The sequence below is a fragment of the Alexandromys fortis genome, unplaced genomic scaffold, assembly GCF_014885135.2.
Source record: "Alexandromys fortis isolate MF-2015 unplaced genomic scaffold, M_Fortis_MF-2015_v1.1 scaffold_7, whole genome shotgun sequence".
Lineage (NCBI taxonomy): Eukaryota > Metazoa > Chordata > Mammalia > Rodentia > Cricetidae > Alexandromys > Alexandromys fortis.
The window spans coordinates 13670081-13685235 of NW_026067920.1; the positions used below are offsets into that span (position 1 = coordinate 13670081).

General features: G+C 45.9%; 1 protein-coding gene across 1 annotated transcript in view; it reads right to left on the minus strand.

The window, feature by feature from the left end:
- Ddc (dopa decarboxylase) overlaps positions 1 to 15155 on the minus strand; it is an 89101-nt gene that overhangs the window by 10770 nt on the left and 63176 nt on the right. Inside the window, exons 8-10 of the mRNA XM_050141229.1 lie at positions 13200 to 13294; positions 9527 to 9594; positions 3535 to 3611 (exon numbers count right to left, since the gene is read on the minus strand). Of these exons, the coding sequence (XP_049997186.1) occupies positions 3535 to 3611; positions 9527 to 9594; positions 13200 to 13294 (240 nt within the window). The remainder of the gene's footprint in view (positions 1 to 3534; positions 3612 to 9526; positions 9595 to 13199; positions 13295 to 15155) is intronic.

A 15155-nucleotide genomic window follows, 5' to 3' on the forward strand; every position in this document is an offset into this window, starting at 1 on the left:
GGGGTTGGCTGGCATCTGGTTTTGTGAATATATTCTTAGTCAGATTCCTCATCCTGGACTCAGTGTCCCCAGTTGGTTATGAAAAGGTGTTTTGCACTCTGGTGCCTAGAACCCTAGATCCCAGGACAGTGTGAAGAAGGCCGGTGGGGAGTCACAAACCAGTTTCTAGAGTGTCCTGGTCAGAGACTAGGGAGGAATGTTGAAAGGCTGTGCAGCTGGGCACAATATCCTCCACAAACCCAGGCTACAGTTTGTAAGGGTCCCTACTTTTTAGGCAATAGTCACTGCAGCATGGCCGTTTCTAATATACCCAGTATCCACTGCGCAGTAAAATTCGTATCCTATTTACAGGGCATCTAAAGCTGTTACCTGACTTCCATCCGGCCTCAGGAAAGTCTAGGTAAAAGTGGCCGTGTCGGGGGCCATGCATAACAGTCTCAGTCTATCTTCTGAATAACTCTGAGACAGAGCTTGCATTTTACGCAGGGTCCTCAGCTCCCATCCCACACTCTGACCTTTTCTTCGGAGCCTCTTGTCAGTAACGGAGCTATTAAACAAACCCGCCGGCGGTAGTGCGGTGTCAAAAATAACCCGATAGTGACTCACAAAGGCCCAAGGTACCTGGTAAGAGCTCCATGACTCATAAGTGACAATGAAGGGATGACATTTTCCTCCTCGGAGTGTTTATGTCTGAGCCATCTGATAGAGTCCCGCTAGCACCTTCGGCTACTTTAATCAAGTTGTTGTGTGAAACCAAAGGAAATTGAAAAGGTGGTTCTGCCAGATGAGCCATCTCTCAAGTGCCGTCCACTCACGGGGGGGGGGGGGGGNGGGTGGGGGGGTCGTGGCTGCCATGTGGAAAGCTTCCATGGGTGAAAATCTGCTTCTTCGTGAGTCTGTTTCACTGGGGAGGAGTGAGGACTGGTCTCCGCGCCTGAGCTCCTTGTCCAATCACTTAGTGCCAGCAGAAGCAATGGCCGACTCGTCCCCTCACCCAGCAAGCTCCTATGGCTATGGCTGTATCCACACTGCGGACTGCTTAATGTGCCTCACAGACATACTGCATCTCTAAACCCTCGTAATTTAATTCGGTGTGGGCAGCTTTTAAATGGAACATTAAAGCAATCAAATCAAGCAATGCTTAAAACTGTGAGAAATACAATATATTGACAATTGTGGTTTGAATGGCAAATGCCTCCCAAGGGCTCATAGAGTTGAACAGTTGGTCCCGAGCTGGTAGTGGTGTTTGGAGAGGTTATGGAACCTTTGGGAGGCAGAGCCTTCCTTGCCGGAGGAAGTACAAAACTGAGGGCAGGCTTTGTGGATTTATAGCCTGAGCCCACTTCCTGCCCCCTCTCTCTCTGCTCCTTATGGGGGGGGATGAAGTGTGACCAGGTATCTTTCTGTTCCTGTTGAGCCTTGCCTGTTGTCAGGCCTTTTTCTCACCACCATAGGCTCTCTCCCTCTGGAACTGTGAGCCACAGTTAACCCGTTTCTCTTCTAAGTTTCTTTTGTTCGTGATATGTTCTCATGGTAACAGAAAAATAACTAACACAGAAATATTTGCATTTGGAAGGCTGAGTTAGAAAATCTAATTTAGCATTGATTCTTTTCTACTTTGCAAAATGGGTCTCTATTAACACAGATTATATGTGAAAAGCCTACTTAATGAGAGCAATCATTTTCCCTCTTCCATCAACAGAAGCCAACATTTTCTGTTATATAAAAACCTCAGGCTGGAGATACAGGCTCGGTTGGTAAAGGGTTTACTTAGCATGCAAGAAAACCTAGATTTGAGCCCCAGAATCATAAACTGGGTGTGGAGACACATTTCTGTAACCCCAACTCTAGGGGGGAAGTGTAGAGGCAAGACCATCCTTGGCTACACGGTGGAGTAGAACTACTTGTCAGGGAAATCTGGGCTTCCACTCTCTTGGAGCCCCTCAGACCCAAGCCTACCCTGACTCATGATTTCGTACTGGGGGCTGTGGCCTACAAGGAAGGATAATAGTCACATAGAATGTAGTACTTCATGTTTTATAAGAATCCGGCTGCGTTGTTTACCAGGGTTTGATGAGGAGACACTGGCAGAATTTCCCCTCTCTCTCTTTGTCTCAGAGAGAGAACGCTCTGCAGTACTATGGGCCCTGCTATAATTTCAGCAGATCACGGCCTGCAGTGCTGCTATTGGGGGATGCTTCAGAGCCTCAAGAGGCAGGGCCTACCGGGCTGCATTTGGATCACTAGGGATGTACATTCAAAAGGAATTGTGATCACCTACCCGTTTTTCTCTTTCTCTCCTCTCCCCTCTTCTTCCCACTTCTGACGTATGAATATGCCACAGCGTGAGCACTTGTTTTACTATGGGATGCATTTATCTAATTAGTCTTTAACAATAAAAACTTGGGAGTCAGATATGGGGTAAGAAGCTGAAAAATGAGAGAAGCAGTGGAATAGTGATCAATGATCTCTCTCTCTTTCTCTATCTCTCTCTCTTTTCCCTCCCTCCCTCCCTCCCTCTCCCCTCCCTCCAAAAGGCCTGGGGGCTCTCTCTAAGTCCCACCCTACTACTTCCAGTGTCTCTCTTTCTGTCCTCAGTCCCCCAAAATCTCTCTGCTTAATTTCGGTTCACTAGTTCCTAGCTCTGCCCTCTGATTCAAAGCAAATTTTATAGGCAATTTTGAGAGCATCAGAACACAATCAAAATATCACAGAACAACTGCTTGTTCCTGCCAGGGTGTGCTTCCCTCATGAAGGTCCAACTCTACGGGGCTGTCTCGGACTTGAGCTTCTAGAAATATGAGTTAAGTGCCTCAGGCATCCCACGGTCGGAACAGGAGGCTCACTTATGCAGTCCTCGTGGCTCAAACACCTCATTGTGCCTGCTTTCTGTCCTGGTCTCTGGAAAGGACATGGCTAAATTACAGGCCACCCCTGTAACTGTGGGCCTCCTGCTATGGCTTCTGAGAGAAGTCTGTGTGCACGCTCTCACTACTGCTCCCGGCGCGCTGGTGCGGACACCGAGCCTCCTTAGCCGTGGCGCCATCAGCGCCAGGCACAGAACACAGAACCAAATGCCGGGGAGTGCATTGGTGCACAGGCCCCCCCCCCACACTTAAGTTTTCGCCGTATTTTCTCTCCATTCCCCTTCTCTACCCAGCCCTCTTCCTTGCCTCTTGTGACCGTCTTCGTGGTATGGATTGATGCTGTGGAACTCCCGTTTAGGAACGACAGCAGCATTGTCACTACTGTGTTTTCCTTCTTGGAAGACTTGCCTGTGCCTGTACTGCGGCGGGGCCGGTGGCCGCTCTCCTCCTGTCCCTGCCCCCACCCTGTGTAACTCGATGCTTCCAGGGTGAAAAGGAGCCTCAGCCGGAGAAATGCAGCCGCTGCCCTCAGCACAGTGTTGGGGGAGCTGTGAGGGTAAACCGGGGCAGCATGGAACCCCTCAAGCCCCGAGGAAGGCGCATTGCCAACGCAGCAGGCAAGAACACAAAACCCTGACCAGGCAGCAGAGGCGGACAGGCCTCTCACCTGAGTCCTGATGGCTGTGCTTCAGATAAACAGGGTCCATTTTGAAGGCGCCTGTTAAGTCAGTTCTCTTTTTCACCCTGATTTGAGAGAACAAAAGACAGGGCCTCTAAATCACAGCAGGAATAAAAATATTCTTTTTTTTTTCATTTGCACCCTTCCCTGTGGCTATCAGACTGTTAAGAACACCGATTGGATTTTCCCCAGGAATCTCGTGCTGGGAAAAGGAAAATGACAGAAGCCAGGGCCAGCCAGAGGGTAACTTGTCTCCCAGAAACAGGTTTCACTGAGTTCTGAGGACTTGTCAGGCCACTTTTGTAGGGGGACAGTGGAGCCAGGGCCATGATGGGCTGGACCACACATTGACCAGGGCTGCTTAGTTATGCAGATCCCTAGCTCTTTAGTTAAACCTGATTTCCATGTCAGTACCCAGAAAAGGAGGGTGGAAGTGTCGCCGGGCCTCTTTTTGTTTCTCTTCGCAGTGTGGCACACGGAAGAAACCCTTTTTTTCTGTTTAACATTACTATGCCTCTTAATTGGCATATTGAGGGTAGGTGGGCAAGCCTAGCTTGTTAGAGCTGCCGGAGTCCAGGCTCTGGCCCTAATAACTCAGGGGGCACACCTTGCTGGACAGACAGCACCACACTGGGCTCTCCACTGTACTGGCTTCCATGCTCTCACAGTTTGTATGGGGCCTTTGATTTCCAGCAATCGGTAGTGTTTCACTGTGGCTTTCTATGTGTGCATTTCAGCCCTGTTTTTTTTTTTTCTGCTATTGGTGATCAAGTCCAGGGCCTCGTTCATTCTAAGCAAGTGCTTTAATACAAACAGCTGGCTACACCACTAGCTCATCACTATGATTGGCCTTCATTTGCATTTCTGATAATGGATGGAACTGATTGCTTTCTACTAAAGAGGCCTTGTGTTGGACACTGCGTGTAAGCGGTACACATGCGCATCGCACACAATATAAATTAATAACTAATAAACAAGCAAATAAATAAATCTTTAAAAAATACAAACTTAGGGCCAGGCATAGTGTCATGTGCCTTTAGTTTTGTCCTGCAGGTGTATTGAATTTTACCTAATGCCTTTCCTGAACCTGATGGGATAACTCTGTTTCTCATTTTTCTTTAGCATGACAAACGACGTTTTCAAATCTCCTAATGTTCTAACACACACACACACACACACACACACACACTTGTGGGGGGGTACACATGGTCTGGTCCATTATGCTATTTTGTTAAGCACCACTGTGTCTTACTAACATCTGACTTAGAATTCAAACTTTTTAAGTTTGCGGGGTTATCCTATGTTTTTCTTTCCGGGCTTCTCACCTAAATTTGGAACCGAGCCGAAAGTAACATGATGACATAAGAGACGTTTGCTGTTCCCTATGAACTAACTGCATTTGTGCTTGGAACGACAACTCCCCCGATAGACCGCAGAAGGGCCAAATTCGATTGCGTTACAGACATAGTGTACGAGTTTTCTATTTATTCTTAAGTCAGTTATGGAGGGGAAAAAAACGTTTTCGTAGGATTGTATGTGTAGCTGTGGATGTTCTTGACATGACTTCTTCATTTGTGGTGCCGGGGAAGGAATCCAGGGCCTCCATGTGCTGATGGGGAGTCGGGGTTGGGCTGGAGGGAAGTGGGGGTGGGGTGGCAGTTACTGCATCCCAGCCCTTCTTTAATTTCTATTCATCTTTCCCAAGATCGTTTATCTAAGCAGACAGAACAGCAACCCGTATCTGACTTTGCCGGTCGTCCCTGAGGCTCTGATACGGAAGGGATGTTAAGGTCTGAGCAGATCACCTCAGACTTCCTTCCACGTGAAGGAGCCAGAGCACCCAATGAACAGTAAGAAGCTCAGGCACAAAATAATGAATTCATTTAGAGACGTATTTACTGTGCCTGTAGTGATGGCCAGATCCAGAAACCTCCATCATCTTGTCTATTATCGATATTTGAATAAGTCAACCGAAGTATTTACATTTACATTATGGGCAAGCCGTTGGAGAAGTCTCGTTGGAGGAAAGAGAGACGCTGCTGTTTTAAAGATTACACACGGAGCGCAAGACAAACAAACACAGAAATCCCACCTCAAACCAAACTATATTTGCTTCTTGTTTTAGTCGAATCTTAAACCGTATCTGTGAAAAATTATTAACCTGGGACTGTTGATCCGTGTCACATTTTGCAGGGTCTGAGGGTCAGGCACCTCAGAACTCTGGTGTTCGCTTACAGGTTTCCTGACGGCCTGTGCTGTGTTTTGACAGGGCAGATCACATTACTGCAATGATATCAGGGCTAGCAAAAGATTTCTTTCTGTTTAGCAGATAGATGTTCAGGACAGTGCAAAAGACCATTGAAAAAGGTCTCAGATTTCATCCTCTGAGTGACTCCCTGTCACCACCTTACGAGGCGCCATCTTCCCCTAAAGTCCTCTGCAAACACTCAGAAGGGAGCCCCCCTCCCCAGCATGCTCCACAGAACCCCTCCGTGAAGGCAGCTGGGCAGAGAAAGACAGGATGGGGATGTTATGTCTAGCTTGTGACCTTTTGCCTTCAGGCTGTACTTGCTGGGCTAAAATTCAGGGTCTTTTGTAGTGTTCAGAGAGAAAACACAGTCAACAACTGTTTGAACGAAAGTTGAAACAGAATGGCTGCCTAAGTCTGGCCCTCCCCTTCACCCAAACACAGCCCCTTTCTTCAGCTTCTTCTGGGCCCATGATGAATGACCCTGCTCGGTTCCCTGTGCACATCTCTGCATGGGTCTGTTAGATAACGCGCTGTTTCCTGTATCTGCTCCTCCGCGGCGGCATGCCTCGAAGCGCAGAATTCTGTCTTACTCTTTACTGGGGCTTGCGTTTTAAGACACCAGTCCCCCAGCCCTGATACAGATCGCTATGCGCCCTTTCATAAGAGAAAAACATTCCCCCCAGTGCCCCTAGCTCTCTCTACCTATCTCTCCGTCGCTCTGAAGGAATCTGTTTTGCTGCACAAGCTGGTTTCAAACTCCAGGCCTGACTGAAGTAAAGCTCTTATCTCAAATTCCTGAGTAGCTGAGACGGTAGGTGCATGCCACCACGTATTTCTGGATTAAGCCTTAAGCCCTAGCTTCCTCGCCCATAAAATAGGGAGGCAATTCCTAACCCGCAGAGCTATTGAGAGGGTGAGATAAACTGTGAAGTGCTGGAGAAAGAGCAGGCATTGCTCAGAAGGTAAAACTCTTAAGCAAAGCACCCTTATTGCAGTGAATGTCTGACATGGGGTTGTTTGTGGCAAGCCCTTCAGCACTTCGAGCAAGGACCAGAGAAGAGTAGAGGAATTCTGTCCATGCAGCCTGAGAACTCTGGTGTGTGCTACTTCTTGGCAGAAGTCTGTTATTGTCATCTAACTTGACATTGCCTTTCTTCAAGGCAAGGTTTGCTTTTCTGGGCACCTCGTACTTGCTTGGGTAGCTGACTTGTAGGGCTGTGTTGAATCTGAAAGCATGTGCCCTGCCCAGGGATACTCAGCAGTAACCCCTCCTAACGAGGAGAACGACATTTTGAAAAGAAACACATGTCTAGAAAACCACCCATTTTTAAATGTAGTAGCTTATTTGAAACAAATTCAAAACCATCTTCCAACAAGATGATCTGCAACTCTTTCAACCAAATCTGAGCTAGGCGGTGGGTTTGTTCTACCTCAGGGCCTTTGCACAAACTTTTTGACTCCTGCCTGTCCTTTCCCTATTCAGAGGTCTGGTCAAATGTCACTTCCCCAAAGGGCCTTCTTCTGACCTCCCTATCATAAATAACTGACCAGGGAATGAAAGAGCCAATTCATGGTGTCCTGGGCACTTTTCCTTCCTCATGTCAGCTCCCAGGCCCTCCTCACCCAAATATCTCTCCTCATCTTTCCCCAAAAATTCCCCTGATAGCATCCTAACCAAAGGCACTGAAGCCACCATGACCTCCATTTTATGTTCTGTCCCCCTCTATGCTATCTAGTTTTTTTTTTTTTAGCTTACACCAGTTATTATTTTATTTCCTGGCACTCCGTGGCTAAGAGCACTAGAGTATAAAACAATTTTGTTCTTGCTCTAACTTCATAATGCTCAGATTCAAGTGCACCTATATTAGAACAATGAATTTTCTTCTAGCTGCAATCTGAATGTTGACTGAAGTGATTAGAAGTTGTCAGAGACTTCGTGGTCACTAGGTCACGGTGGCGACCTTAATGGAATTACCAAATACCTCTCATAAAAGATCCTAGACAACCTCCTCACCCCTTCCACTAGGGGTGGACACACTAAGAAGAAACCGTGTGTGAAGAAACGAGCCCTAAATAACTCTGATATACCGAGTCTACTGTGGCCTTAACCTTAGGTTTTCAACCTCCTCCACAACTGCCAGAAGTAAACTTGTTAGTAATCTACCGATCCTGTAATATTTCGTTGGAGCAACGTAACTCTACTAACACGCCTGTGATGGTTTGGATGCGTGTGCCTCCAAAGGCCCAGAGAGACAGCTGCTCAACCTGTGGCAGTATTTGGAGTCGGTAGAGCCTTCCAGAGAGGAGGCCTAGCTGGAAATCTTCCAATGGTAAGCTGTGCTCTTTAAGGAAATCATAGGAGCCCAGGCCCTTCCTATCTCTTTGGTGTCTTGGCTGGCTGAGGCACAAACAGTTTCTACACCACGTGTTTCCTCCATGATATGCCGTCTCACCACAAGCCACAAGGCATGGGACCTATCGACCATAGACTGAAATCTCTGAAACTGTAAACCCAAACCTTTGTCTTCTTTCTACGATCATTCGCTTCAGTATTTTGTTCTAACGACAGAAGGCAGGATGGCCAAATGGGTAGAGGTGCTCCCCTACAGGCCTGGCAACCTGAGTTCAGTCCTCAGATTCCACAGGATGGCAGGAAATGGCAAACTCCTGAGTGTTGCCCTCTGACTTCTACACACATTCTAAGGCTTGTGCATGCCTGTATAAACAGACACACACACACCATACACTAAAATTAATAAATAAAATTTGTAGAAGGTTATTAAAAATCTTGGGTGAAAAGACTGTGACAAAAATGAATTTGCTTTTTATAGCTGTTAAAGGATTGCAGATAAGCTAATAAAACAATAAACCGATTATCTGGTAAACTGGGGGACTTGACATTACTTAAATTGAGTGAGAGATGGGTTCCTTCCCACTTTAAGGTAAAGTATCATCCGTTTAATTACATTATACACTGAGTAATTTTGCAAAGCAAGCATCTTGAAAACGTTAACCTTACTTGTTATATGAAAGTCAAACAAAGGTTTTCCCCCCTCTGCTTCTATGGAGTAATTAATCAATTTCTCACTCTGATGGTTTTTTTTTTTTTTTTTTTTTTTTTAGGAAACAAGTTTCTACTGTCCCTACATCACCTCCAGACATTATTTCTTAAAGCATCATTATGTGCTACAATATTATTTGATTTTTAAGCTTGTTTCTCTTACTTAAATATAGCCAAAGTGATTACTGCACTGTTACTAAGAATTTCCAGAGAGTTTTAAAGACATGGCTCTTTTATTTGTCCTCAGCAAGTACTCTTAAGCATTTAGGTTGTTTAAACTCAGAGCTAGTCAGAAAGACTGATGATAAAGCTAAGAATAAATACACAGAAGCAAAATAATTAAATATAAGTGCTGAAGTTCCCTTAGATTTGTTGTCTGCTCAGGAGCGATAAGTCAAACAGCAGGTCGGCTGTCTCCACTCTTCCCTCAAGCTAATCTGTTGCAACAATACATTCTAGATAAAAGTTTACAGCCAGAGTGAGGTTGAGCAAGAATTCCAACAGAGGTTCTTGAAATGGAAGTGACTGATGAACTAAGTGATTAGATGTGTTTTCTCTGCTCTCACCAGGGCCCTGGATGTGTTCTGGCAGGTAGCCCCCCCCCCCCCCATCTCTGCAGAGCAAGGGTCACCGCGGGCAATGAGTATCTGAACAACAAAGAAACTTACCACATGGCAGAGCAGTCAAAATTCACCAAAAGCCACTTGTGGGGATTAAAGTTAAAGGAATCTGCAAACTGCAGAGGAATAAGAACAAAAAGAAAAAAGAAAACAGTCACCACTCTTTAGGGATAAAGCAAGACCCTGTGCCTTCTAAGAGTTCATTACATACACTAATATCACACACGCTTCCCCAGTGCGAGCGTTCAAAGCCGTGGAAATCCAGAATATTTAATTTATAAGTACGATGTCCAGAAAAGACAGATTGGGCCTGCAAATACTTTATGCACACCATTTCTTCAACCACTCAAACTAGCAAAATCCACAGAATTTATGCATCATCGTGAGCCCAGGAAAGAGAAAAAATTTATAACTAAATCGACAGTGATTAGACATTCCCTTTTTATTTAACTGAAGGCTCATTTGCCAGCCAGACAACAAGATCCTACTTTCCACGTACTTAAGGGTTTTCTGCCTCGATTTGAAAGATGATGTCTAAGTTCCCTGAATTCCTGACAGTCCCCCGTTTCTTGACTGGGGGATCAGAGCTAACAGCTGCAGCCTCAGAGACCATGTTTTCAGGGCGAAAGTAGGTTTCAGCTACCGACAGCAGCTGACGGCTCCTGGGTTTCAGCTCTGCACACACAAACCCCAGAGCCTCACAAAGGCTGCTTTCTGCCTTTTCCCAAACGCAGGCCCCGGGTTCCCATGTGACTGATGAGAGGCAATGAGTCCTTCTGAATGTCAGGGATTTGGCCTCCGAGCTCAATTTAGATAGAAGTGAGGCTCAGTCTCGCCCAATTTCCTAAGGAGACATTTTTCAAACTTCCCAAGGCTTTGCGGTGGCTCCTCTTTATTTAATTCCAGGGACCCTCACGGAGGAGGCAGCAAAGCCCTAAGGGGCCTGATTGGTGTCAGCGATAGACTTGGGGCCAGCCAAGCAAGCTTCCATATGGACCCAAGCTGGAGGTGCCGATTCATTTCCTCCCAGGTTTCAGAAAAAGTAATTTTGAGAAGGAGACAGGAAATTACAGCAAGTTTCATTTGTTGATAAAAGGAAACAAAAGGTTAAAGAGGAGCATTGTTTGCTGGGGGATTTTATTAGTTCCTCCGCTGGGGCTGATCTGTTTAAACTTCTTTCATTACGGTACAGTGATATTTTCCTCCCGCTGACAGAGAGGACGGCCCTTATCTGCAAGGGTCGGGCCACAGCAGGATATTGCAGCCGCTTATCTGACCACGGAGCAGCCAAGCCCTCAGCCAGGCAAGGAGAGAGCGGTACCCCTAATGGAGGAAAAATTGCAGCGGCTCCTTGTCCCTGTGAGTGCCGCGAAAGCTGTCTACTGTTGATAGGATCTGGCTGCGGTGCCCATCGCTGTGGTGGTCTGTCTGTCCCGCACTCCTCTGTGAAAGGCGAAACTTTGGAGTTGTCGGTTCAGGCCAAAGAAGAGCCCTGGCCGATCAGGAAACCCTAAACCTGGACTCAGCAGCCTTCGGCCTCGGCCTGACTCTGGGAAAGAAGACGCGCGGCCCTTCTTCCCTCCACGAGGTTGAAGGACAAACGGGCTGAGTGTCCCTTATCTGAAATGCTTCTTTATATTTAAAAGTATTTGCACGTACAGAGTGAAGCTGATTAGCCACTGGCCCCGAAACTAAACATGAAATATAAGTGTCTGTTGGTTCAGCTTGGAGGTAGTTTTACTCAGTGTTTTTAAAATGTCGATGTATGAAATGAAGCTTCACGATATGGAATTTGCCTCTTTGGCATGAGTGCTCGGAAAGTTTCGGATTTTGGACGTTGGAGTTTGGCTTTGAAATGTCCACATATCATCAAGATTAGTGTTCATTTCTGAGACCCAAACACCCACAAAGCGAGCTGTGGGACATGAAAGGGGTTTGGCATCAGAATCACAGTATCAGAACTTCCCACATGTTAACGCACCCCTCAGTCCTTGGTGGTTTCAACCTCTTTCTGCTTCCTAGGATGGATCTAAGTTTAGCATGTGAGAAACACTCAATAAGGAATTACTGGCTGCCTGTGCGAACGAGTGAGTGCTGCACAGATAGAAACCACAGCGCGATTTTGTTCATTAGCAGGAAGGCGGGAGATTATTCTCTCCAAAGATGGGACAATTTGTATTCCGTACCTTTGATGCTCGCTTTTCTGTTATTACAGTCTTATGAGAATCCAAAGTAGTAATTAGAAAATTGATGGGCAAGCCTGATGTGCAAGCAGAAAGAGGTTTAGAGGTAGTTTCCTCAAGCCCTGGTGGAGAGTAGTGAAAACATCTAATGCGTGCTCACTCGCCTAAGCAGCAAACTGGTCTTAAACCCTCTAAGTGCGATTAGCACAGCCCCTCCTTAGGAGAAACCCAGGAGGAAATCCATTTTACGTGTGAGTAGAGGGTACCTGAACTGCCCAAGGTCACATGGTGATTCCAATCCAGGAGCCTAACGCTAAAGCCTGTGTGCTGATTCTGCTTCCCTTAGAAGGTGGGGGCTCAAGAAACCACGTCTTCCACGAAGAAAGCAATTCTTTCCTGGCTAAGGCACGGGCTCTTCTATTTTAGTATTGCCTCCCTTGGACACACTTCTGCACAAGGCCTCTTGGGGCTCTTTAGTGCATTCATCTGCTAGTTGCCAGGTAGAAAAGTTTCCTATCCTGTGGACTGCCAAACAGGAATTCTGCATGAGTCTGGAACGCTATGGGTGATACCTGTGGTAAGTCTGCACTGATTTATGTTCTGTAGTCCTGTGGAGAGAAGAGTCCTAGCTAAACTGTTTTGATTACACTTCTCAAGGAAAAGTTTCATCTGATATGAAAGGACACATTTTGCGATTTTTCAGAAGACTCCGTAGGACACTTAAGTGCACCGGTGACTTTCCATGGGATATTGACTAAGGAGACCGTCTTGCTCAGGTGTACGAGAAGAATGTGAACAACACATTGAGCCATATTGCTGGGAATTGCAAGTTGACAGTTTGAATTATTGTTTGGGTGGGATGCGTAGAAATTTTATTTTGCTCAGAAATATTTTTTTTTCCATAGCTTTATAAGTCTCAGACTAACCTACGGTACACAGCTCTGTCCAGAACTTGTAGCAACTGGGAAATAGGTGTCAGTCTCGGGAAAGCTTCAAAAGACAGACTGCGTGACTAGAATGTCCCTAGCCCCTTTCCTGAGGAAGTATAATTTCTTTTTATTAAGTTAGTTTTCACTTTTAAAAATTATGTGTGTGTGGGGGGGGGAGGCATGGGATAGATACATGTGACCGCAGGTGTGCACAGGCTAGAGACATCAAATCTCCTAGCATTGTAGTTATGGGAGTGGGAGTAGATGCTGGAAATCAAACTCAGGTCCTCCGCGAGAACAGTACGTACTTGGAATCACTGATTCACTTCTCCAGCTCCCTGGGGAGATGTAATTTCTAATAACCATTGCAGTTGGCTAGAAAGTAGTTTGCTAAAAGAAACCAAAGCAGTAAGAGTTGGGATGTCCAATTCTTACAAAAGCAGAATTCACTGATAACACATTGAGGTTTTTTTTTTTTTTTTATGATCTTGAGTAGCACTGCTGCTCAGTGGCTGAATACTTGCCAGGTACACAGGAGGCCCTGGGCTTGATTCCCAGTGCAAAAAGTCAAAATAAAAGACCTTGTTAAACAGCTTAAGGCATACTCACCTCCACGCCATTCAGAAGATACCTGAACTCAGGACAGATAAAGGCACTGCCCGCATAAGCAGCATCAATGTGCAGCCATATGCCCTCCAGGTTGCCTAATGGTCAGAAGCAAATGGTGAGATCACACTTGGACACACCCCCACCTCATGCAGAGCAAGAAATGCCTATCTAGAGTCTAGCAAACCTCTTATGTATAGCATATCAATAGTATTTGTGGGACAAATAGCTGGATCTCCAAAAGGCCCCTCCCATCAGGAGGCTGTAAAACTGATGGCAGAGATACTTGCCCAGAGAGCTGTCAGAAAGTGGTGTGTGGGGGGGGGGGCATAAATCTTTTATCCCATCATTTGGGAGGAGGGGTAGATCTCTGTGAGTGAGTTCAAGATCAGCCTGGTCCACAGAGCAAGTTCCAAGACAGCCAGGACTGTTACACAGAGAAACCCTGTCTTGAAAAAAAAAAAAACAACCAAAAAAAAAAAAAAAAAAAAAGAAAGAAAGCAGAGGGAAACACAAGCAACCACCCAGTAGTAGAGGGCAGAGCCCAGCACATGACATCCCTACTGTGCTTACCGCCTCAGCTGGAGTGTCTTTCCTCAATGTATTCACTAACCCTTCTCAAGGCCTCTTTTGAGAAATATCCTTCACGGAAAGTTGAACACATAATCCCTACTCTGATGGCCTTGGTTGTCAGTTTGAGCAGATATTTGGAATCACCCAGGAAGACCAAGCTCTTGGCATGCCTGTGAGATCATGTCTAGGGAGCATTAACTGAGGATGCAAAGAGCCATATGTAGAAAGTGGGTGGTACCTTCCGTTGTGTAGGTCTCATAGAAAGAGGAAAAACACTGTCACCTCCTTGCCTCCAATGCTGTCTTCTAGCTAGTCACTAGTTAGCTAGTCATTTATTGCTGGGCTGTTCTCTGCTGACTTCACACCACAGTTTCCTCTCCCTTCCCCTATGGACTCAATACCAGAAACTTTCCAGGTATCTCCAAGCTTATAGCACTGAACTGGAACTCCTGAAGCATCTACGTTCTGGGTTCCTGAGCAGTGACTGAGGTCCTTGTGTCTCTTTCTACATGGTGGCAGCTGCTGTAGATAACCTAATTGATCCTATTTTTATAGCACATATATGTATATATGTGTGTGTAGGATATATGTGTATGCAATCTATCGGTTCCATTCCTCTGGAGAACTCTGCAAACCCATACACTGACATTGATCTGCCTCCTCCATGCCTACCACCAAGTTAGGTAATTTTTCTTACACTGTCTTAAACTACCCTTGGAGCTTCGTGGTGGTGGTGCATGCCTTTAATCCCAGCACTCGGGAGGCAGAGGCAGGCAGATCTTTGTGAGTTCGAGGCCAGCCTGGTCTACAAGAGCTAGTTCCAGGACAAGCTCCAAAGCTACAGAGAAACCCTGTTTTGAAAAAAAAAAAAAAAAAAAAAACAAAACCAACCAAACAAACAAACAACAACAACAAAAAACTAACCTTGGCTCTTGTCATAAATGGCTTATGTTTCCTAACTGGATCAGTCACTTTCATAGTCAGTTGCTATGAAAAATACCATAAAAAAAGCAATTAAAAGTGTGGTGGCGGCGGCAGTGCACACCTTTAATCCCAGCACTCAGGAGGTATGGACAGGCGGATTTCTGTGAGTTCAGAGCAAGTTCCAGGACTGGCTCCATAGCTACTGAGAAACCCTGTCTTGAAAAAACAAACAAAACAAAAACAAACAAAAACAAAAGCAATTTAAGGGAAGATGGGTTTACTTGGCTTACAGTTCAAAGGTAGGACAGTTCTTACATCAGGTGTCTGAAGCAGGCCATCCTGTTGAGTCTATGATCGAGCAGCAGAAAGTGATGAAGACTTGTCTTCAGCTAGCTTTCTCCTTTTTATGCAGTATAAGTTCCTAGCCCAGTGAATTGTGTTACCACTTTTAGGGTGGGTATT